A 24805-nucleotide genomic window follows, 5' to 3' on the forward strand; every position below is an offset into this window, starting at 1 on the left:
TCTACCGAGGCATTAACCGTCGTAAATGCTGTTTGTACTTAATGGCCCAGTTACAAGGTGACTTCCAATTGACCGAGGTTTAACCCTTTGCCTATGGATACGTTAGACGCCGTCATGAGCATTTATACCTACAGGCATACTAAAGTCTTAAGACAAAGGACCAACCATTTGTCTAAAGATGCATTAACCTTCGTAAATAATATTCCAGATAAAGGCCTCCTAACTTTCTTTTTGAAGGCCTTCTAACGAGAGCGGCATGAGAGGTTTAAGAGGTACTGTCAGCAGACAGTACCTATATATTGTCAGCAGACAGCACCTATACTGTCAGCAGTCGATCAGTACCTATCATGAGAGGCACCGTCAGCAGACAACAGGTTATAGACTTTGTCGTTCGACCTTTGCCGTCTGAGGTGCTGGTAGAGCAGCGCAAGTAGAGACTTGGCCTTACATCTTGGGTTCCTTGGAGTTTTCTGCAGTAAATTAGAGCCGGCAAACCTTCCAGGGGCCATACTTTCAAAACTCGCTAAGTGAACGTAAGTACTTACGCTCTATTTTCTGGTCTATGATTGGTGGATTTTGCTTGAAAGGCCGTCAATGATTGGTTGATGAACTTACGATCTCTTAACTTTTTTGAAAGTACGGGCCCTGGTTCATTGTTCAAGGATCATTCGATCTAGGAAGAAGTGACTCAAACGGTGAGCGCTTTAGAATTATTTGTTTCCTTTTCAGTTTCGGGATCCTACAGCAAATTAATGTAATGCTTAACTTGCTCAAGTTTATTCCTCACTTATATTCCACCCGATCTTTATTCTCTAACTTATGACAGACGACTGACTGAAGCTACTGATCCAGCTGTGTACTCTCTGACCTGAGGTTCAACATTGTCGCATTAAGCTGGTGGCTTTACCTCTCGTGTAACACAGCTTAACCCATAGCTCGGTAAGAATGTTTTTCTTTGCACTTGCTGTGTTTCATGTTCACCGCCCTAGGCCCTTTTAGGCGCTCAGATCACCTCTGGTCGCAAAGCCCCTCTCAAATAGGGCTGCTCGATGGTCCCACAGACACCGTGGATGATTGATCTCTGCCTTCAAAGATGATTTTTGACAACGATGCCTAATTAGGCGTCTGGTATTCTGGATAGACGCGCCTTGGCCGAGATGCCAGATCGTGCACTTGCTGATTTGCTCATGCGAAAGCTCCGACTTGGGCTGTTACTTGACCATCTCTTGAATGACACCTACAGTTCAAACTGTAGGTTTACCCTTCATGTTCCCACATGTCAAGTATCAAATGCATGCGTTGGGCATTATCTGCAATTGGAAACTTCTTACATTCCATGAAAAAATGGACCTATGTTGTCATCCATGGTGCAACATTTTCTAAGTTAGTCTGGAAGTTGTGGTGGCGATTAAATACATTAGACTGTAGATTGCCGGATTGTGAAATGTTTTTCCTGGAGTGACGTTGAACAGAGATCTAAATCGTCATTTTTAGTACGGTTTCTGAGTATGTAAAAATTTGTTTAATGTGTTTTTAGACATATATGTAAAAAATTATATTCTATTAGATGCTACATCAAAGCGATTAATCGTGTGCCCGAGTTAAAACGGATGTCTAAGAGACGAGAAAGCCCCAGCAGAGATTGTTTGGTTTTAGAGAAGTTTAAAAAATGAATGAATGCTAAAATTTATGCTTCTCAAATTTCAGGAGACCTCTAAATTAAAATCAAATTATTGCAAACGTTGAATAGATTATGCGAACCTACTTTGTAAATAGAAATCTTTTCAAAGCAAACTTTCCAAGTCTTACGTGCGGTTCATATTGGTCACCAGAAACTTACAACTCTGCGCTTGTGTGTTGAAGGCTCAACATTGCAGACTTTAATAATACATTACAATTAATGCGTAGCACAAAGTTGTGAACAGCAGGCAATCGACATGGAGCAGCGACTGGGATGCCGCGCCGTCTTGTATGATTGCCGACTGGCGGCGAGCGTGCGCAACTTATTGAACGATTTGCCGATATGGCAACAGCGCTCTATGAGGCCACCGCTCGTTAAAACCATAATAATACAACATAGAATAATACTCGACAATCTCTGGCATCACTTACAACCGGAGAACAGTGATCCCTTGGGCGTTTTGTTCCTCTGTTCTGGGCTTGACTCTTCCTTGTGTTAGCCAAGATTAAGTCACGCTAAAAGCTAAAATTATATATAATTCTCGGGCAATTGTAATAGGATTATGTGTATTATTCCGTCCAAAATTACAATTCTTGTTCGAGTTTTTGCAAAGCATTGAGTGCAATATTCTGCAAATACATGAATTGCTATTGTCTAAAGCTTCTTCGACACGTTAACCAAGGATTTAAGACAAAGAGAAGACCCAGTAAATTCCTCATATTTTCATTGAAAAGGTTCCCTCGACAATGTCGGCGCCTTGTTCTCTTTCTCTCATTTGTCTCGTGCGAGACAAAAGTTTATCTGTGGCATTCATCTATATTCCGCGGAGACGTTAGATTTAGACTGCATTTTCTGGCAATTTATGACGTCTTTTGAAGATGGCTGACATCGATCATGTAAGCGTCAACGTTCAAGGCCTCGAGTTCATAACTCTTCCCTGTGTTGCTTATTAAACTTGCGATGACAGCCGCTCCTTCTGTCATTTCTGGCCCCGAGAATGCGAATCATCTTGGTATGTTGGCTTTGCTACAAAAACCTGCCACTTTTTATCTACACCTAATTAATAAATATTGCTAGAAGAACTCGGTCCTGCAGCTTCGAGGAACCTCGTGTTTTCAAATCACTGGCGTTATTTAATGTACACAAAATGTGTTATTTTGTCGGTGGTTCATTTTGATGCTGGATATGAAGCAATTTTCGATGACGCTTCCAGGTACTAAATTTTAAGATATTTGTCCTGGCTCTTTGTTCAAGTTGAGACTCGTTGTTGAGCTTTCATGCCTTTTCGTTAATATTCATATATTTTGATAATCTTATGGTAATTAAATGTTCGCAATCCGTGTATTGCCAAATAAAATCGTTGAAAATTTAGATCTAATTTCCCAAATTTTTGCCATCTTCGGTCTTTCGTTCGTTAAGCTTAGATTTCATACACGTGCTGATAAATTAGTAACCATAAAAATACACGGGACTATTGCATTAAATTCTATGTTAAGGTTTTCATCCATCTTGAAAATGACATACAAATATTGAACTACTGCTAAGTCTCGAAAAATACCATATTGTATCTTCGATGAAAACCCCTGTTTCCTAATAGCGCTGAACGATTATGAGCTGAATACTGGCATTGACATCGTCTTCAGCTGATGGCGGTGATCATCAATCTGCGTTATCGGTAGTCGCTCGTCTTCCAGTCGTTCATAGGAATGTCTAAGGGTTTTTTTGTAACCATTGACGATCGCGCGAGTCGCCCGTCCGGCGGACCTAATGTTGAGTCTGGAACTCTGATTGCGAATAATTTCACTGAGAGTTGCAGTCTTTTGTCTGTTGACAAAGTTACCACACCTCTCGTTACCGGGCATTTAGCTGCAAACGACCGTTAAGCTTGAATGCTGGCCTCATATTAATATTAATGGAAAATGTCTCGCCTTTTTTCTCGTGTTTCAGATTTGACGCGACTTGAATATTTTGAATTTGTTTACCTTTGATCACATTTCGAGAATTCTATTTAACAAGAAAAAGGCACACCTTGTCATATTGCATGCAAGTCTTTGCCTTTTTTCACACACAGCTCTCCCCATATTCGTTCTCTGCATTTGCTTTAACGAAGAGCGCTGTCTCTTCGGACACTCATGTTCAGTAACAGGTTATTGCTGCAGGTAGATCATATTCTCTAGATGCCTTGCGTGTGTCGGTGTACTGCAGACATTCACTGCTCCCTTGTGACGGCAATCGTAAAGTTGACATGGGGGGTACAATTCTCTGCCCATGAGCCAACCAAGTTCGGGTTTTGCCGTTGATTAGACCTTCACTGATCGCTGTTCTGTCTGGCATCCAAAGCAATAATTCTAAGGCTATCATGCGTCAGACTGTGATGTGACAATTGTGCAAAAGAGCCAATTACGGAGCAAGTATCACGCAGACAACGTCTAATATTTGGTCTCTAGTTTCTTATGGAAGCACCAAAACGACGACTTCGTCGCTCCATGGAAGCAAGCGAAAAAATTTTCCAGCGTGGCATCCCGCCGATTAAACGCGTTTGTTTCTTAACAACGAAGCGAGCGACGGACTTTAGATGAAGTCGTTTACTACAAGTAACTCGTGACAGGCGACATCTTCTATATCTCCTACAGAGCTTAGCTCTTTAATTAATTTTTAATGCATTACAGAAGAATTTATTTATGCAACATCTTGTAACCCTAAACCCCCTCCCCATTAAGAGATTATTTTCTTCACTTCTCTTGAACTTTTTTCGGTCGTAAAAATTTTCTGTTGTCTTGATGTGTTCGAATCTCTGCACATTTTATTAAATTGTTTTATTATATTAGTTTTTATATTTCGTTTAATTTCTTCATCTTTTATTTACTTCTTTTGTATTTCCTTAAGATAATAAATCAATTAATTCATAATTCGCGTATGACGATGTTCCTGAGTGATATTTCTAAGGGAAAAGCCCTCCTGCATTCTTTCATTGTGAATAAAAACGCACATACACAAATACCACTCAACTATTGGCAAGCTTTCTTTGTGTGCAGAAAAAGTTTTGACACCTAAAAGTTTTCATTTACTGAAAAATGCGTTCATGCTTGATATGGAGTGCCGATATCATAGAGCATTTTTGTTAATAATAAGATTGTTTGATGGCGTATGGGACGTTGTTCTAAGATTGTTTGATGGCGTATGGGACGTTGTTTACGGTATGAGAATTCGGTTTAATTATTTTCCTAAAATGCAACATGTCCTGGTTGTGACATGTAAGAAAACAAAAAATAAAAACCAAATGATGTTAAAAAGTGAATATATAGAGCCAACAAAATTTGTAAGTTCAATAAAAAAACCATATTGTTACCGCAAAGATAATCGACTGGAGCAGTTTCATTAAAAAAGGCAAGTTCTGCTCTCATTTTCTTCGTTGGAATGAATATGATCCATAATTATTTTCCATAAATTCTGAAAAAGGCAATTCAAAAATTTGTGTAAAGTATAACAACTTTGTTCTATTATAAACTTTACTGCGATTCAATAGTAGCATATTGACGACAGTGTAGACTTAATGTGGCTGCTCGCCAGCGCATAATTGATTGTAAAGAGATAAACTCGGCGACAACGGAAGCTCCGAGATAAGCTAATTGAAGCCCTTTGGCCGTAGAAATTGCATATCTTTTGCCTGCATGGATACCGATCATATGGAGTTATTGGAGCCAGTGATCATCCAACAGCCTCCCTCTGACTTCCCTGTGTGCTGGTCATATGGAGTTATTGGAGACAGTGATCATCCAACAGCCTCCCTCTGACTTCTCTGTGTTCTGATCATATGGAGGCATGGTATTGTAGTTGATTGAAGAAAAAAATTGTTAAAATTTCGATTGCCTAAGAAATTTTGTCTTCTTCGGCATAAGGGTGAGGGGAAATTCTTTATATTCGAACGAATGAGGATGAATTCCTCTGAAGAACTATTTGGTTTGCACATGACTATAACCTCAAGTCAGTTGATGGTTTATGGGAAGTTTTTCTTTTTGTTGAAGGCTCCTGATTCTTCTCCTATGTAATATTTTACGTGCGACCTTTCATTGCTCATACCATTAATTAACAAAGACGTGAACATGAATCGCGAGTTCCATTAAATGCCGCGAAATTTGATCTGAGATGCAAGAGTTTATTGAAAATACGAGGGAAAAATTTTAAAGAAAAATTTTACATTCATTGAAAACGATAGAGAGAGAAATTGTGATGAAGCAAAGTTTTTGCATTCCGTTTGTTGCGCGTTTGACCTCTGCTCGCAGCGCTCAACGCTCTGTCATTTCAACATGGCATGCTTTCAAGATTTGCTCATGGCACACACGGTGACGTAACGCGTTAGTGCCAAGATATAACACCCTAAACTTGGTTTGCGTTCATCTTTCTTCCCAGTGCGACATGAAACGTGACTTATCGTGCGCCGTGACGCCAATATTACAGCTTCGCACGAGACTGCAAGGTTCACAGCTCTGCTGTAATGCGTCAGTGAAAAGGTTTCACTTTCAAGACATTCTCTTGCTTGCTTGCATGAAATTTGGCGAGAGCGATTCGTTTAAATCTTGCCTTCTGTTCATAAAGGAAATTTTTCTATATGAATGTGGGGGAAATTGTGGCCGATGCTTTAGATTACAATTCTCTTTATTGCTTGTATTACAGAGGCACCCCGTAACAATTCTGCAATGAACTCGAGTACAACTGCTTTGATAAAGTAAAGCACAATGCTCTAAAAATGAAATATGCTCTGTACATATAACATAATTATGATGAAACATTATCATAAATAAAATGTTCCAGTTATCTCATTGGGTGCGGTTAAGTTTGAAGTTAACTTATTCGTTTTGTTTCCAAAAATTGTCAGCTGTCAATAACTGCGTGCGCTCGTGAAGTCTCGGAAAGTTGGATGGTCGTCGAAGAGTCCTTTAATTCCAACATCCACAGCCCTTCAGCGCTACAGCGTCATAGGCCTGCTGTGTGCTGGAGACCTGCTGGGTGATGAGAACAATTGATTGACTATGGGCCTTCAAGAAAACAGCTGCCAGGCTATTGGTCATCAAGAAAACAAATGCTAGACTGTGGGCCTTCGAGACAAGAGCTGCTAGACTATGGACCTTAAAGAAAACAACTGCTCGACTCTAAGCTTCAAGATAACAGCTGCTAGACTATGGGCCTTAAAGAAAACAACTGCTCGACTGTAAGCTTTCAAGATAACAGCTGCTAGGCTATGGGCCTTCAAGATAACAGCTGCTAGACTATGGTCCTGGAAATAAACAACTGCTAGTCTATGTACATTGAAAAAATACATGTTATGCCACCTACTCGAATATATTTATATTAGTTATTTCGTTCAACGCTCAAACAATTAACTATTCGTGCTTACACAAGCATCGAATTTGCTACATCCAAATGGGAAAGTCGTCATGTCGGTGATGAGAGGGCCCCATTTTTGACTGTTGGATGCTATTAATTTGATGAAAGACCAGTTATTCTTTGATGCAACTAGCAAATAAATAGGAATTAGTACGAACAAGACGCGGACCTCAAGAAAATTACTTATGAATTCTATGTACAACAGAACCAGAATCCGAATTACTGATTGATTTAGTGAGTGCGTGATTTTAAAACCGCTCTTCATTTAATCAATGGCGATACATTTGTTGAATAGTAATGAGCTTCATACACAAAAAAAACAGCATTTTGTAAGGCGACAAATATCTTTTCATCTGGACGCTAAAATTTTAAACTTCTCTCGTCATATTAAGGCCTTCATGCCTATTAATTTGCAGTTGCGAGTCACCATCTTGGACCAAGCAACTCTTGATAAACTAAAATCTTTTAATAATTTTAATCATATCTAGATTTTATTTCTCCCCAATCTCTGCAGGTGCTACTGACTATCGCGTACCAATTAAAAAAATTCTAATATCCAAAATTATTTGATAATTTCTAACGTATTTTTGTCAATTGTTGCAGGTGCGAGTGACCATCTTAGACCAAGCAACTCTTAAAATACTGGGTTCTTTTAATAATTTGAATCATATCTAGATTTTATTTCTCTCCATTCTCTGCAGGCGCTAGTGACTATCGTGGACCAAACAAATCCTAATATCCAAAATTATTTATTAATTTCTAACGTATTTTTGTCAATTGTTGCAGGTGCGAGTAACCATCTTGGACCAGAACGACTCTCCACCGAGCTTCAGAGACATGCCCCGCCGCTACACCGTGTCTGAGGACCATCAGGCCGGCAGACGTGTCGCCACCATCACCGCCTCCGACTCCGACATCCTGGGCACCCTGAGCTACTCGCTCGTGTCGGGCGACGACGGCAAGTTCAGCCTGGACGAGACGACGGGGCACCTCAGCCTCAGAGAGACGCTTGACCGGGAGACCAAGGATCTGTACGAGCTCGTCGTGCGCGCCAGTGATGCCGTGCAACATACCGACACCACCGTGTACATTCAGGTGAGTCGTGCGTCTCTGTGATGCCGTGCAACATACAGACACCACCGTGTACATTCAGGTGAGTCGTGCGTCTCTGTGATGCCGTGCAACATACCGACACCACCGTGTACATTCAGGTGAGTCGTGCGTCTCTGTGATGCCGTGCAACATACCGACACCACCGTGTACATTCAGGCTATAGGGGATGTGTTATTTTTATGTTCTATATTTTATTTGTTATGATGTTATGTTATAATAAATTTTGCGCGGATTAAACAATGAGTCGGATTGAAAGCAAAGTGCATGTTGTTGTTGCCGCCGCCGTGGAAGCGGGTCAGGTCAGAAATACCCACTATTGTGTCTCCGTCAGCCGCATTGTAATTGATTTGGTAATGGAAATAAATCAGCAGTAAACATTAAGTATATTAAATAATTAGGAGTGTTCTGATTTACAGCTGTGCTGGGCCAGGGCTGCATTGACTGACTTGCACAACAAATTAATAGTTCTAAATTGATTGGTGTAAAATAATGGATAAGTAGCTAATGGATAAAGTATGGTGAAAATTACAGTGTTAATTAAGGAGTAAGGCAAGAAGTGAATTACCATGTTAATTACAGAGCATACGAGGGGCCAGCGACTGTTGAAGAATAAAAAAATCTTTAATTAAAATCTCTTAAAAATAAAAAATCTCATTAATTAAAACACGTACTATGAAGGTCGAATTCCTGAAGAAGTAATGAATTTTAATAAAATTTTAATCTGCAATTAACACGCTGCATTCATAAATTTTGCTAATTAGCAAACAAATAAACTAAGGGGATAAAGCGATATTATTTCGAACAGGAGACCTAGTTTAGCCAAGCCCCCTCTCCTGATACCACATCCACAATAAATTAGGTATGAAACTAACCTACTAACCAACCAACTAACTATTAGGCGAAAATAAATAAACAAAATATTCTAGAGTCGAATGAACGAACAGTTATTCCTGTGAACGAGACTATCGGGATGCATCAATTCAGTTGCTATTGAAGTCGTCTGGCTGGCATAAGGTGCCACAGGAATAATTCCAACTGAAGTGAACAGGCAGTAAATAAGTTTTGATCAACACAAAAGTTGGTTTGATAGACAAAGCATTTAAAAAATTAAAGCAAAGGAAACTCGTTTCCAATTATTGGATCGAACTATTCACAAAACTTAAATCTGGGTGAGTGCTTATATATATATATAAGTCCTTAGCACTCATTAATTAGGTCTTCTTAGCACAAGCCACCAGTATCAGGTCCTAAAACCTTTGCCATCTGAATATGAAATATTGTTGGCGTTTAACTGAAATTAAGTTGATTATGAAAATACAGATTTGATTTGTGGCGACAAGGTCACGGTAAGCCCCGGTTACAACGCGTACAGGTTTGTAGCTTTTGGTTTCGGAGCGCCCCGTTGTGCCAGTCTGGAAAAATCGTCCTGCAGTCTTCAAGCGTTCAGGTCTCGAGATTGAGTAAATGAATTTATTATTTATTGACGATTATTTCATTTACAAATTGACATTGATAGCACTAACATGCAGCACCCAACGATTGCACCAACAAGCAGTGTCCAACATTGAAATATGTGTGTTCAATATCACTTTGCATCTAAAATGATAATGATATAATGGTTATAATTTTGATCCGGGTTACGCCGTGGTTGCTGTTTATTGTCATCGTTGGATGTTATGTACAAAGATTTAATTGGTTGTTTTGTTCATGAACTATTATTAATCGCTGCTGATTAAGTCTGATTAGTGATAAAATGTCGTCATATTCAAGCGTTTTGTTATATCTAATAATTATCATTACGAACCATTCATATTTCGTGCAGGTCACGGATACGAACGACAACCCTCCTCAGTTCTACGAACACGCATATTCCTTCGACGTTCCTGAGAACGCCAAAGGATCTCAGGTAAGATAAATACATTCTTATGTTAAATTAATATACAGTAAATAAATGTATATAGAAACTATGGTTCTTGATGTTTGATTTAATTTTGCCTTTGATTTGTTTATGCCATGTCACTCCCGCTGTTCGTTGTCGTGGTGCCCAACCGTTGACTAATGTTCAATTCGGAATATTAATATGATTCATATAATTCATGATATTCAAAATTCGGAATTTCGAGATGAAGCATATTCTGAATATTAAGATAAATTGCATGCTGACATATCAGAAGAAATTTGTCCTCAAAACATGGGATGAAATTTAAACATAAGAGTAATAATTTAGAGGCTATTTGAATTTTGTTTACAGAGATTTTGGTCATGCAAATTTTTTTTTCTGCGTAAGTCATATTTTCGAACGGAAAATGCTCAGGTAATGCACGTTCAATGTCGTCAGCGCGACTAAAATTATTTCGTACGCTAGTTATAATTTTTTAAGAATTTCATTGATGATTTTCAAGTTTTCAATCACAATCTCGCTGAAGTGATGATTGTCTCTATAAAAACAACTCACCGCGCACACACCACAATCTCGCTTTAGATGATTGTCTGTATTACAACCACGCTAACGGCACACAAAACAATCTTGCATTAGATGATTGTATGTATGTATTGCAACAACACTTACGGCACACCACAATCTCGCTTAAGATGATTGTCTGTATTATAACCACACTCACGGCACACCACAATCTCGCTTTCGATCATCGTCTGTATTACAACCACACTCATGGCACACAAAACAATCTCGCTTTACATGAAATACCTAACCGACTTTTCTGTCATACCTAACCGACTTTTCTGTCATACTTAACCGACTTTTCTGTCATACCTAACCGACTTTTCTGTCATACCTACCCGACTTTTCTGTCATACCTAACCGACTTTTCTGCCGTTGCTTGTGGCTCAGTTCGAGGTCTCCAAAACACTCCCACGGATCATTTCCTCCTCCGCCGCCATCTTGTTGCCCTGCCAATATCTAGCCGAGGCGCGATCCAAATAACATGAAGATTTTTTTCTAGTAATTCTTCTCCCTAGAGCATCTTGACATCTGCCATCACCATTGCAGACCATCGCTTCTACTGTAATTTGTGTTACCGTCTCCCCAGAAAAAGATTACTTATATAATGGCCGTTAAAAAGAACGCTTGCTCATGTGAGCCAAAGTGCAGGATAAAAAATCGTCTTTGCTCGAGGCCAGGCAAAGTCTGTAAGCTCGACCCCCTGGTCCGCTGCCAGCTGCGAGGAGCTTATGCGACTCCAACGCGACCACCAATGACACGCAACGCATTCCTCGGCCCTGCAAACAATACATCTGTTCTTGTGCTTATATTTGCTCTTATTGGCATGATTGTGACGGTAATATGTTTGAATATTTGTGACAGCTGCGCTTGAGATGAAGAAATTTTGGAGACAAAATGTTGCATGCTCATGCTGGTGAAGTCGTGAAGCTTCCTTAGATGACGCTTGAGGTTTCTTTAAGTGTATCAATGGGCATCGATTGTCGAAATTATACGATATAAATCAAGTAATCTCCGGAGTAGGTAAAGAGACGACGTTATTTTGACTGATTTGGATTAATTTTGCCTTCAGAACTTCATTCTTTCCGATCATAGTCAATCTCTGGATTGTTCCTTAATGAACATTTTTCAGTCGAATCCATTGCACTAGAATAGCGAGCAATTTACAATTTGGTCAAAGCTTATTTGAAGGAAAGCGCTGTACGTACTGTCGCTAGTGCGAATTTTCTCCATGATCTGTACATTTACCCCATGATCTGTACATTTACCCCATGATAACATTTACCCCATAATATATGCATATACCCATGATCCATGCATTTACCCCATGATCCGTACATTTACCGCACGTTCTGAACATTTACCCCATAATATACCTATGCATTTACCCCATGATCTGTACATTTACCCCATGAGCCATGCATTTACCCCATAATCATGCAATGCTTGCATACTCAAGAACGCATTTCTGCAAGGCATCATCCTGAGCTGGTCGGGCCGGCGCAGTTCGTCGGCAAAATCAGGTTGCGTGCGATGGTTGGGGGTGCGCTTGAGCTTAGCCCAGCATTTTGCAGAGGGAGGAATGTATTTATATGACTGAACAGAAACATTTTTTGTTTCATGCAGCTAGTTAGCCTCGAGCTGGTCATGACTGCAACATCTCAAACGTAAACCTTGCAATGGCGGCTGTGCACTTCACGTGTGCTCTATCGGTCATTGCTAAAAGCTAATTTGACATACACTTTATTTACTATATGTAATAGCTTTAGACTAATTTGTTTCTCTTCGCAATAAATGCAGGAGTTGATGATACTTTAAATCCTGATTTACAGTTAAACACTTGAAAATTTATTCATTTCATAGCGGCATCTCTCCATCCATGCAAGTTTAATTGCAGCCTTTTTGGTTACTACGGAAACAATCGGAGCTCAGTGGATTTTAGGAATGATTTCTGAATTATCCTTATAATAGCAATAATAATTTCCCATTGTACGTTTTCGAAACTAATTCTGATGAGACGGCACGTTGATCTTGGCGCAAATTCTAACGCGAGTTACGATCTTTATAGGAAATATTTGCATGCTGTGTTGTCAGAGCAAAATTTCAATTTGTTCTGCACGCGAGGAAACATACTACGATGAAACTTACGACCGAAGAATGAGTGATCATAGGTTATTTCTTCGTATTAATTGTACAAGAGCTCCGTGCCAGAGACACCGCGCTCTCTTATCTCCATCTCTTGCACAAAAGCCATCCGTTTTCTCCTCAGCTGAAATTCCAGGATTGCTACAGAGACTTGTTAACAGAATCTCTACACGAGAAATTAATTGGATGCTTCGTTGTGATTCATCTTCCATGCTGGCTTGCTCCGAGAAGCCCACACGATCGCAGAATTTGTCTTCTTGATATGCTGCGATGTCGCAGTTTGCACCGATGCTCGCATTATTGCCTCTTTGTGTGCTCTCCTAAAACCATGAATTATGTCCTCATGAATAACCGACACAATTTAGTTAAATTACCGCTTAAAAAGATGGTACTTTGGAGGCCGGCAAGTATTCTTTTGTTTGAAATATTATTTTTTGAAGTTCCTGCAGGAAATAGTACGCATTTTAGTCGTGCTGAGGAGGTCTTGTTCGTCTACTTAAATCGGCACTGGAAAGCTTCGCCGCCACAAAAGACAAACGCATTTCTTGGAAAAATATGTATCTTCTCATGGCACGTGAAAATCAAGTAACTTTATAGGTATCATTCGTTTCTGAATTAAATTGAAAATTTAATTGTAGTCTTCAAGCTTTCGGTTAATAAACGGCAGATAATGTAAAGCTCAAAATTTCAAGAAGGGAGCTTTTTAGCGGGAAAATCTGATATTTGAATTTCGGTTCTTTGTCATTTGAATTTCTTCGGTTAAATGAGGTTGGTGCGCAATGTCATGACTGTAATTATGATGATTTCAAAGAAATTCTGCGAATATTTATATATTGTCTTCTTTTGTAATATACTGCAGATCAGGAGATGTGCATTGTTTACACACATCATCCATAATACCTTTATTTGTTTCACTAAGGAAAATGGCACGTGGGGAATTTCTTTTCAATCGTTCAAGATTTGATCCTTACAGCCCCAGGCAATGGATGGTAAACGTGGAGGATGAGACGTGCTGCGCTTACACTTGCACCTCCAGAGTTTTTGCCTTCTTTAATTTCCTAAGAAAATCCAAATCATTTCATAATAATAACATTTTCAAGTTACATGATGTCCGAACTTATTTGACTACTGCTTAAATTAAATTAATTTGAAATTTCGTATAAATTACTTTTTCTGGGAGATTTTTTTCCAGATTTTGGGACTGTCGATTGTGACCGCGCTTAGAAGATTTTATTTTGTAATATCCATTATACTTATCACTAGAGCAAAATGCCGTGAACGGCACCTGGTTGGCTGTAAGTTTTCCAGTGTGATCTTTATATTTATTTCGAGGACGAATGGCCGTGAATGGTACGCGGTTAGCCGTAAATCATATTGTTGCATTGGCGGGCCAATGGAGACCATCGTATTTGCCACCAAAGACTGTGGGCAAAAAATCTCTCATAAATTACACCCATTAGAAGAACTCGAGCGGGAATCTCACCATTGTAATTGGCTGCTGGGAATTCGAGCGACGTCGTTAGGATGCTAGTAGAAATAACGTTTACAAATTGCTCGATTTCAACTGGTGAGTGTCGTTTACCTTTTCCGAGAAGGCTTGACGATGTATAAAATCTAAATTACTAAATTCATTTTCCTATCCAAAATGAAGTATAAAAACATATATAATTAATAATTAATATTTCAATGTAATCGAAATTTTTTGTTTGAAGTATGAGCCTTTACTGACGGTCGCTCGAGATCAGTCTTGCTCAGTTGAGCTTCACAGTTGAGAGCAGCATTACGGCCGGCAGTGTAATTATTTGTAGATATGACCTGATGTCAATATAGGTGAACGTTTATATATCTGGTGAATCCTTCATATATCAAGTGAAACGTTTACAAATTCAGACAAACGTTTATAGTCAGAGTAAATTTTTATAGTTATATGAGTAACGTTTATAGATCGATGTAGACAAGCTAACATGGACCTATTGTTAATGATCGGATACGAAAACTGCGAAAATAACATAAAGGAAAAATGAATTTTTCTCACTAAATTTATTCATTATTTTTCTTGGGTTGAAATCGAACTCATGTGTTGTGAAACCAATTTTCCCATTTGTATCTTAAAGCTTATATTTAAGGCATCAAGAGATGTCTAAAAACACAAACTTAAAGAATATTCCGTCAAATTTCTGTTTTTCGTGAATCAAGTGCAAATAATGTTTCCCCAATTAATTTTGAGTTTAATTATCGAAAATGGCGGTTTTATAATCAAGCCGCAAGTCCATACAACAAATTTGTACCTCAAAGTCATTATATATCATTCAAATTTTCGTAAGTTCTTTCCCATTGTGTATTTTTCATTTGAAGGAACACAAACACAAGATAAGGCTGCCAGAGCTGTACGAATAACATTCTTGCATTTCTCTCTTCAATGTCTTTACTTCATTATAACTCTAATCTTACATCATAAGTCATTGAGTCCCATTGTCTACTTAGTGCAAACTTGATCATTAGCGTCAAGGAATGAATTGTGTTGCAGTTCACGCCTTTAAAATAAATGACTGATCACGCATCACATTCTACCATAGTGCCTTGCGGCCGAGCTCGCGTCGCTGCAGAATTGAGCGTGGCACGTTATTCAAAAATCATTCGCACATAAATCACTCTTTTAAAACTGAAGAATGCTGTACACAGCATTATTGTGGATGTTTTTAATGGGTTACTGACAGCAGAAGACTTTTGCATAATGGCTGCCTCCTTCAATGAGAGGAGCGTAAGCAGACCTCACCTCATCGAGAGCTGGCCTTTGGCGCGCTCGCGTATGAGAGGCGCGGGCTAACCACCTCTGGGCATGTAAAATACGGCGGATAAAAAGCCAAGTTTATGGAGATTGCGGGTATAGAAGGGGCAACTCAAGAGACATCTAAGCCTGCTCGCTGCCAGCGCCCGAGAACAAGTATCAATAGGAAATAGAGATTCGGTCCTCCTTGGACGCGATTGAGGGCGAACTCTTGGCTTTGTACGGCCATCACTACCGATGTTAGATCGCCTCTTTGTAGTCCAACGCAGTGACGTCTACACGCGCTCTTAACACTGCTACATGAAGGCTAGCTATTTTCTTCAGGACAGTTTGTCCAACAAATTACACACGTTATGGTTCCAAAGTTCTAGACGTACAGTAATTCAAGCCCTCTTTAGGGCTTATTCTTCCCACTAATCTATAACACCGTGTTACGTTTAGACTTTCTTTGGAAAACCCTATACATTTTCGCACTTTGGATATGCTATTAATGATAGACAGCAAACAAATTGGATGAACAGCGCGTACACTCCTTACACTAATCACTGCCGGAGCTCTGTCACGGCTACGGCGCCTTATCCTCTCACGGAGGCCGGGGTGTGAGCGTGAAGTGCGGGGATTGTCTGAAAGCCTTCGGTGTCGAAGCTGGGAAAATGCACCTGATGAAGTTTCTTTTTGATGATTTTTGTCACAGAAAATAACTTTCCGAATTTGATTTTATTAAAAGATAAGAAACGAAGTCCGAGAAAATTGAATGAATCAATTAGTTGATAAGTAGTTTTTTAAAGAATAATTTTAACGCATAAAATTGTTCATTGACGGAAAAATTTGAGACTGGTATTAAATTCTCTTTGAAATATCTTTTTTACATATTGTGAATTTTTTTAAAGATTTCACCATGAAATCATTTTAAGATTTCATCATGACCGCTCACGAACACTGTTTCCCGAGTTCTTATTATCATAATTCTGGGATAATTGTACGAAATAATTGAAGAATTATGAATGAAGTTTCGGCCTAATTCGAGTCGGAGAAATTATTAGTTATACGATAAAATCATTGCAGTGTCGTGCGTAAAATTACAGGAAATAACCAGAGGCTGAAGCAAGAAGTAAAGCACAGCGCGGCCCGCAGCTGCACAGCTATTAACTGAAGATCACTGCGTCAATGCTCGCGTTGCAGCACAAAACGTTCATTAAAGTATGAGCATTGCTGCTTACAATGCATTTGGCGATTACAACTCACTTCATTCGGCGATTGCAATTATCTTTATTCATCGATTACAATACACATCATTCGTTGATTACAATACACTTCATTAGTTGATTACTATACACTTCATTTGTTGATTACTATACACTTCATTTGTTGATTACAATACACTTCATTTGTTGATTACGATACACTTCATTTGTTGATTACAATACACTTCATTTATTGATTACTATACACTTCATTTGTTGATTACAATACACTTCATTTATTGATTACAATACACTTCATTTATTGATTACAATACACTTCATTTGTTGATTACTATACACTTCATTTGTTGATTACGATACACTTCATTTGTTGATTACGATACACTAAATTTGTTTATTACGATACACTTCATTTATTATTACAATTCAGATTATTTAGACATTAGCATAATTATTATGGTATCCCCTGCATGGCCGAGACCCTAGCATATAACGATTTAACATTAACATAAAATAATTTCAATTTCGCGTCAAAAAATCTAAATTATTTTGTATCCTCGGCAGCAAAGCATAGCCAACACAGGATTGTATTATAATATTTAAGACGTTAAAATTTCGTTTACGTGTTCACTGAAACAATTAACGACACCCACAGCAACAATATTTCGTTAACATAAGATGTATGTACAGGAACATTAGATGTATGTACAGTAATATAAGATGTATGTAAAGTAACATAAGATCTGCTACAGTATTTGCTTTACGGTTGTATTCCATGAAACGAAAATGTGATAATTCCCGAGCAAACTCCCGGCCAAAAGTTTTAAAATTTTATTCCTTTGCCTCCGGCGTCTTTGAATTATGAATTTTACTCCAGTATTCTCGACTTCGAAACACCAAGCAATCATATTCGTATTTTACTGGTAGCGAAAGATTGAGGTTTCGAAATGATATTAATGTGTCAAATGTCAAATACTTCATGATTTTACCCCTGGAGACGTTGAATTTATATTGAACGCTCCTACAAAGTTGCTCGAGGCAAGTGATGAGCTCGGGAAAATTGCGTGACCGAAATACAAAGCTTGATCTTGTATTCAGCATATTGATTTATTTACACATTCGTATTCCGAATGATAGGAGAGGCAAACAGAAAATTTTTTATGTGGTGTGACTGAAATTATAAACTGATTTAGCAATTGAGCACGTTGATACATTTCTAGATTAAAGTTGGAAATGTTTGAAGCGTGTGTCCGGTGATAAGTATGCTACCGCTGCCCCGCCAGGTTGGGCAAGTGTCTGCCTGGGACGCCGACGAGGACGTCAACGGGCACGTCTCGTACACCGTCATCAGCGAGTGGGGCAACGACGTGTTCTCTCTCAACCCCCAGACAGGCATCTTCACCCTCACGTCACTTCTCGACTACGAGCAGGTCAGATTATGTAGCTTACTTCTGTTAGCTATATATCATATTATAAACAAGTTACTTCTGTTCGCTATACATTATATTATAAACAAGTTACTTCTGTTCGCTATACATTATATTATAAATAAGTTGCTTCTGTTAGCTATATATCATATTATAAATAAGTTACTTCTGTTAGCTATACATTATATTATAAATAAGTTACTTCTGTTAGCTATACATTATATTATAAATAGGTTACTTCTATTAGCTATACATTATATTATAAACAAGTTACTTCTGTTAGCTATACATTATATTATACATGGGTTACTTCTGTTAGCTTCAGCGTATGTGATTTAATACAGAAAGATGCTCACGAAATAACTAGTTCGTTGACGACTTGTTCGTTGTTATTAGAACGATTACAATTCACTATATTCTTCGATCACAATACACTTCATTACTTCAAAGCATTATTTGTGATTTGGGGCGTCTCTTCAGGTTAACGCCGTATATAACGAATTATTCGTTGAAAGACGACTTTCTTGAGATTTATAGATTTACTTCAAAATTTTAAACTATGTGTGTTATTTGACATATGTTTTTTATAACGTATCATGCAAAAGCAGGCGACAGTTAACTGAATTTAGTTCGTTCTTACTTTACACATAAAAACTTGAACGCTTATCCATAAATTCTCCCAACTACAAACTTGAACGCTTACCCCCGTAAATACTCTTAATTTCAAACTTGAATGTTTACCCATAAATATTCTTAACTACAAACTTGAAAGCTTCCGAATAAATACTCTTAACAACAAATAATAAATACATAAGCAAATTGCACATAATATGCTGTCACCTCATCATTAATTAACCAGAATATCTCAGTCAAACTACGATCACATTAGAATGCACTTAGCTTGAAAGTGCCCGAGCGTTTTTCGCTTATATTAAATCCTAACTTCTTTACACAATTTTATTCAATTTTGATAGAGATTTGATTGCATAGATTGCAGGAATCTCTTGCGATTGGCGCGAAAGTTCTTCTCTAAGCAAATCTAAGTGCTGGTATCCAGGTTATCTAAGTAGCTCAAGCTCAGGAATGGCGATGCATTCATTCGACGATTCTTGTAATGGCCTCAAATAAATTTTTTCCCCCACTCTCTCTGACATCGTTCACTTAACAAATAACGGACCAATTGTCTTTTCTGACGTCGGGGAACGGTTTTCTGTTGTGTGATTTCCGGTTGGTCCAGGAAAATTTTTATTATGATAAATTCTCAATGAAAGTATATTTTTTCGATAACAAAGTGACACTTGGGAATAGGTTTTGGTGTCTTACCTCTACAGGGCATGAAAAATCATAGAAGTATAATGCAGTATTCATGACTGAAGACCATCCAATTTAAACGGACGCTCCTCAAGCACGTGATGGTCTGACTGCCGGTGTTGAGGTCTGCTCGGTCTACACCCCAATATGGCTCCCATGTCATACTAATGACCAGCTTGCAAGAGACCACGGTTAATTTGCTAACTTAATTCCAGAGACCCTCAGTCACGCACGTGATTCCAGCTGTTACCGTTCCAAGACTGGAATAATCCCTTGAATTTCCCGACCACAAAACCCGGATTTGCATTGCGGATGCAGCGTTTTAGTTGCGCCGTTGAAATTTCACCACAGGCTGCGATGATTGGCGCCTAGCAAATTGCCAATATCCTTTTTGAGGCGAACCTTCGGTCATTCATTTGTTGATTCATTCAAGAAAATAGGCTGAAGTCACGCGGTGACTTGCCTTTTATTTAACGAGAACCTTATTATTGACAGGATCTATAATTAATTCCCGCGCATTCATGATTAAATTTTTAACCCTCTTATGTTATGTAAAAACATTTCTTCATTCTGAAGCTGCCGCAACAGGGTAACTACTATATAATGATTTATCTTCACAAATATTTTATTTTGTTACTTCTATATACTTTGTGATTTTACTCGTCTTACATCGTCCCATTCATGAGGGGTGTCGTGCTGCAGAAATTCTCCCGGGATGTGATATACATGATCGTTCTCTCACCTGGTAGATGTAAAACTCTACTTTATGCAAATATTTCTTTAAGCTCCTTCGGCTCACAAGATTTAAGATACCCGAAAGATCTTATATCAGCATAGCAGTGAAGATACTATCCGGACGTCTAAAACGTTAATACGAAATCAAGCGTATAAGCGTATTTATTACTTCACAGGGTTGAGACCAGTTGCTGAACTGGCACGTTGCTTCTCCTGTGCAGGTGCAACATTACATCCTGGTGGTGCAAGCCCAGGACACGGGTCGCCCGTCCCTGTCGTCGACGGTCACCGTGTATTTCAACGTACAAGACCTCAACGACAACGCCCCGGTATTTGATCCCATGAGCTACTCGGACGAAGTCTTCGAGAACATCACAGTCGGCTCCCCGGTGCTCACCGTACACGCCACCGACCAGGACTCAGGTACGCAGATTGTTCCTCTTTGTACAAATAATGTTCGTAAAACCATCGTATCTCGCTGCTCTGTATCTAATAACGCTTGTAAACCAATAGAATTTCGTTCCTCTCTCTAGCTCATATAAAGATGGCAATGCAATCACATCATTTCGCTCCTCTCTCAATCTGATACTGCTCGTAAACCACAACGTAATATTCCCCTGTACATCTTCCCGTACCGTGTGGCATCTGACGTTATTTGAAGAAAAAGAAAATTTTTTCAAATTCAAGCATTTCAACGTTAATGAATATATACTAGTTTCAAATTGGATAACCGAACCTGATGCGTGTGGCCGAAGGCTGCAAATTTTTCTTTCCAGTGGACAAAGTAAGAAATACTATGATTGTTTGTTCTTTATATAACTCTCATGAATATCTCTGATAGCAGGCGTCGTATATCGGAGTTAGTTTCACCCTTCGAATTGCGGTATGACCAGTGGAGAGAGTCTAAGATCCTTTGAAATATGTACTCAAATATGGATATTAATCAATGAAAATGTAACATAACGAAGTAATTTTCCTTATTTTTCAGGCGTAAACGGCGAGCTGGAGTACAGCATCGCAGGAGGAGACGACAAGGGCCAATTTTCGATCTCGAGCAACGGTTCGATCTTCACGAGAGCGCCGCTGGACCGCGAGGACCAATCCTTCTACAACCTCGTGGTGCTGGCGTCAGACCGCGCCCAGCCTCCCGACACCAGACTCTCCGCCACCGTACAGGTTAGTCTTATAATGTGCTATCGGGTCCTGTATCACGGGGTTCGACGAAAACATTTGATCTAAATCACGTATTTATATATTTTATAGTACGGATGAAATATGTTATCGCTCTCAAAATCACGGCTTGTACATTGCAATGACTTGCACAACATCTTGAAGAGACACGGGAAAACACTTTAGTTAGAATTTTTGTTTGGTCTGTGCAATTTCAAACCCGTTTCTGTTTTATTACTGATTTTGTGAAGCAAGGCGAGCTACAACCACGTTAGCTGCAAACAGACAAAGTGAACCTTATCCTTCATAATCATAAGTAGCTTCTTCATCATCATAAGATGCCGGTTAAACATTGAAAATCCGCTGTAGTAACCTAAAATCCTTATGTTTCTTTGTGTATTGTAGTGAAAGATTTTTGAGCAGAATTTTCGCTTATGTCTACAAAAACTTTTTATAAATGTTACAAAATGAATAATTATTCAATCAACTTAACTGTTGAACAAGGAATGCTGTACGACTCACAGAGGAGCCCAACTGGCCGTGTTGGCCATGCAGATCGCTAACTTGTGTAGCATTTCTTTCTTGGCAGCAAATGCTGGCGCGTGAAAGTGAGGGCGGAGATTTAGGTGTAATCGGATGGCACACTTCTCTCTTTTATGCTCCATTTAGCGCACTCAATATAACGAAGACTACCCGTTAGCCACTGCAAGTTTCATTCTAATTATTCCACTAATGCAGTAAGCCGGCCTCACTTAAGTGCTCGTCGCGATTCATGCGACCAGTTTTCGAAATTTGCGCGCTTCGAAGCGTCCGCTTATCAGCAAGCGGAGTTAAGGCCGTGAAAGCGCTTTTTTGTGCTGCCGTCGAACTCAAGGATCGAGTTGATCTAATGTAAGGAAAAGGGGCACTTATAATTAATTCAAGCATGAAACTTTGTACAATTTAATTTCAGTTTAAAAATTTGCCGAAAATATGATGCTTTTCAAATGCAACGTATTGCCCCGAAATTATTTATTTCTTTTTCATCACGCGTAGTGAGCATAATTCTTTTAGAACTTAAATTACTTCCATAAGTAAATTCACACGAAAGATAGTTCTTTTCCGTCTTTATAAACATTGCTCTCGCACGCCGAATTAACGATTTAAATTATTAGAATTATAAGTTTTATTGATTTTATTATTGTTGTAGCTGCTCCATATAAAATCGTTGTTTATTTATGATGCAATTTAAAATAAATTGAGACAAACGTCGACTGGAACGCATGTTCGCGCGACTTGTTGCACCTCCCGAACACGCGGACCATATCTGCGCTCTACGTCACTAGACGTTGGTATAGGAACTCGGCAACCACTGCAGGATCAAATACCTGTTGTGGCTCGATTTCTACCATTGAAATCTGCGTCCCTAAAAAGTTTAATTACAAAGATCTCTCTCGCCATGTTTGGTAAATACCTTCTTATCTCACGTCGTTCGATTTCTATTAATGAAATTCAAGAGGTTTGCACGGCGCGAAGTTGCTTCAGATGTTCGACAGGTTCGCTGCATTCTGTCTTGGCGTATACTGGAAGTTCCGCTACGTGCCCCATACGACTTATCAGACACCAATTAAGACAGCCATTACAGGTCTCGGTCGATTTCTTCATTAACAGCCTTCGCTTTTCTGATAAGAAACGCTTTGGTCGGCCAGCCGCCACCTGCGATGATGGCTCTTGGATCAGGCATACAAGACGCTCGCTGCATTCCGTATTAAAATATACAATTGATAGCGACAAGTTCTGAAATTAAGGATATGTCGCCAGGAGTCATGCCCTAAAAGAAGCACCGTTGTCTCATCGACAGTCTCGACCTGCATGCGAATCTTCCTCGGCCGTTAGCAGTCGGGATTTTATTTAGATTTGAATCTCAGAAGCAGCATCAGGCAACTTCTGAGGTTTGCATCGCGATACATTTATCTTGATGTTATCATTCTATTTCGATTGCTTCGAATCTCGATCATTCTGGATGCTCGAATTAAATTGAGTTGAAGTATATATCAAACATTTATAGATATAATCATTCGTGCTTTAATGGATTTCATCTCTGCCATCATGTAATCGTCAGCTGAATCTTTTAAGAGCGTCTCCCGTCACGGTATTTGAGGGAACACAAAACATTCTTTCTCGTGTGAGCTTTTTTAAGCCGAATCTTTCTTCTCCTCTCTTCTCCCTCCTGACAACAGCGTTCAGGAAGTGCTTGCGTCGACTCTTGCGTTATTAGTATTGTTATTCCTTATTTCTATTTGTTAGAGCATTTACACACGTGATTTCATTTGATGTTTTCATCGCCTCGTCACCGTGTGAAGGCAAAGAAACAGTCATTTTGTCATCAATAAAGATATTAGAACACAACCATCGAACTCTCAATTTGTGGTTCTTCTCTTCCCGGAGAATCATTTATCATTTACTGACATAGGCCGCGGGAAATCCGTTCCCTGAGCGGCCAAATTTTCATTATCCTAAGTTAGTGTTTCAACTTTATATCAATTTATATCTCACAACTGAATCAAAATTATACATTAGGAGTCACTTGTTCATCGCCTCCTAAAGATTGGGATCGCAATGTTTTTTATTTGTTTTCTTTACGTTTTATTTTCTTGCGATTCTACTTTGCTACTACTTCTACACGCTACCACTTCTACGATGTCTGTGACTACTTCTACTTTGATTTATATTGCATATCAGGCGTTACTTTTAAGAGTTTCCTCGCACCTCGCACCAGCCATGTTCTTCCCTCCATGGTGCACCAGGCGCATATTTGCATAACTGATCTGCTGTGTTCTGTATGGCCAGACTTGTGGCTCGAGTGCTGCACAATCCGGCGTCGTATTGAGCAAAACTATTCAATGAAAAATCCTCTAAATTATTGTATTACTTTTTAGATGTCCTGGCTAAAGCAGCGTGAGTTAAGGGGTATGCAGTTTCAAATATTCCTTTGTTCAGAAAGTTGGTTTCTTTCATCTATTGTTGAACAATCGTGCACCCTACGAATCTCTCTCTCTTTTTCTCTCACTACACACACAGGCTTTCCTTTCTTCTCTTTCCTGCTTGTATTTGCATGCGCTTTCAGCCCGTTTTTTTATGGCACGAAGTCTCAAGCTTAAATTCCTGTTTTATTCTGTCTCATAAATTAAGCAATAATTAGGGCTGCTGTCCTCTTGAAATATTAGCTTAATTTCCTCCAGCATCTTCCTTAATTAATATATACTCTAGATGTTCAAGACTTTATTATTAGCTTAGAAAATGACAAGTAAAACGTGCGGTGAGACCAGCTCCATCATCAGCTCCATCATCAGCTCCATCATCAGCTCCATCATCAGCTCCATCATCAGCTCCATCATCAGCTCC

At 39.0% G+C, this 24805-nt stretch overlaps 1 protein-coding gene across 1 annotated transcript in view; it reads left to right on the top strand.

Annotated features, from left to right (window-relative positions):
* Positions 1-21451, top strand: part of LOC108679942 (cadherin-related tumor suppressor) — a gene marked incomplete at its 3' end in the record, with an annotated part of 61003 nt that extends 39552 nt beyond the window's left edge. Inside the window, exons 2-6 of the mRNA XM_047884143.1 lie at positions 7853-8161; positions 10002-10085; positions 18062-18208; positions 20473-20674; positions 21240-21451. Coding sequence (XP_047740099.1) covers positions 7853-8161; positions 10002-10085; positions 18062-18208; positions 20473-20674; positions 21240-21451 — 954 coding nt within the window. The remainder of the gene's footprint in view (positions 1-7852; positions 8162-10001; positions 10086-18061; positions 18209-20472; positions 20675-21239) is intronic.
* Positions 21452-24805: the final 3354 nt, after the last annotated feature.

This window comes from Hyalella azteca, unplaced genomic scaffold (assembly GCF_000764305.2).
Source record: "Hyalella azteca isolate HAZT.00-mixed unplaced genomic scaffold, Hazt_2.0.2 contig14715, whole genome shotgun sequence".
Classification (NCBI taxonomy): domain Eukaryota; kingdom Metazoa; phylum Arthropoda; class Malacostraca; order Amphipoda; family Hyalellidae; genus Hyalella; species Hyalella azteca.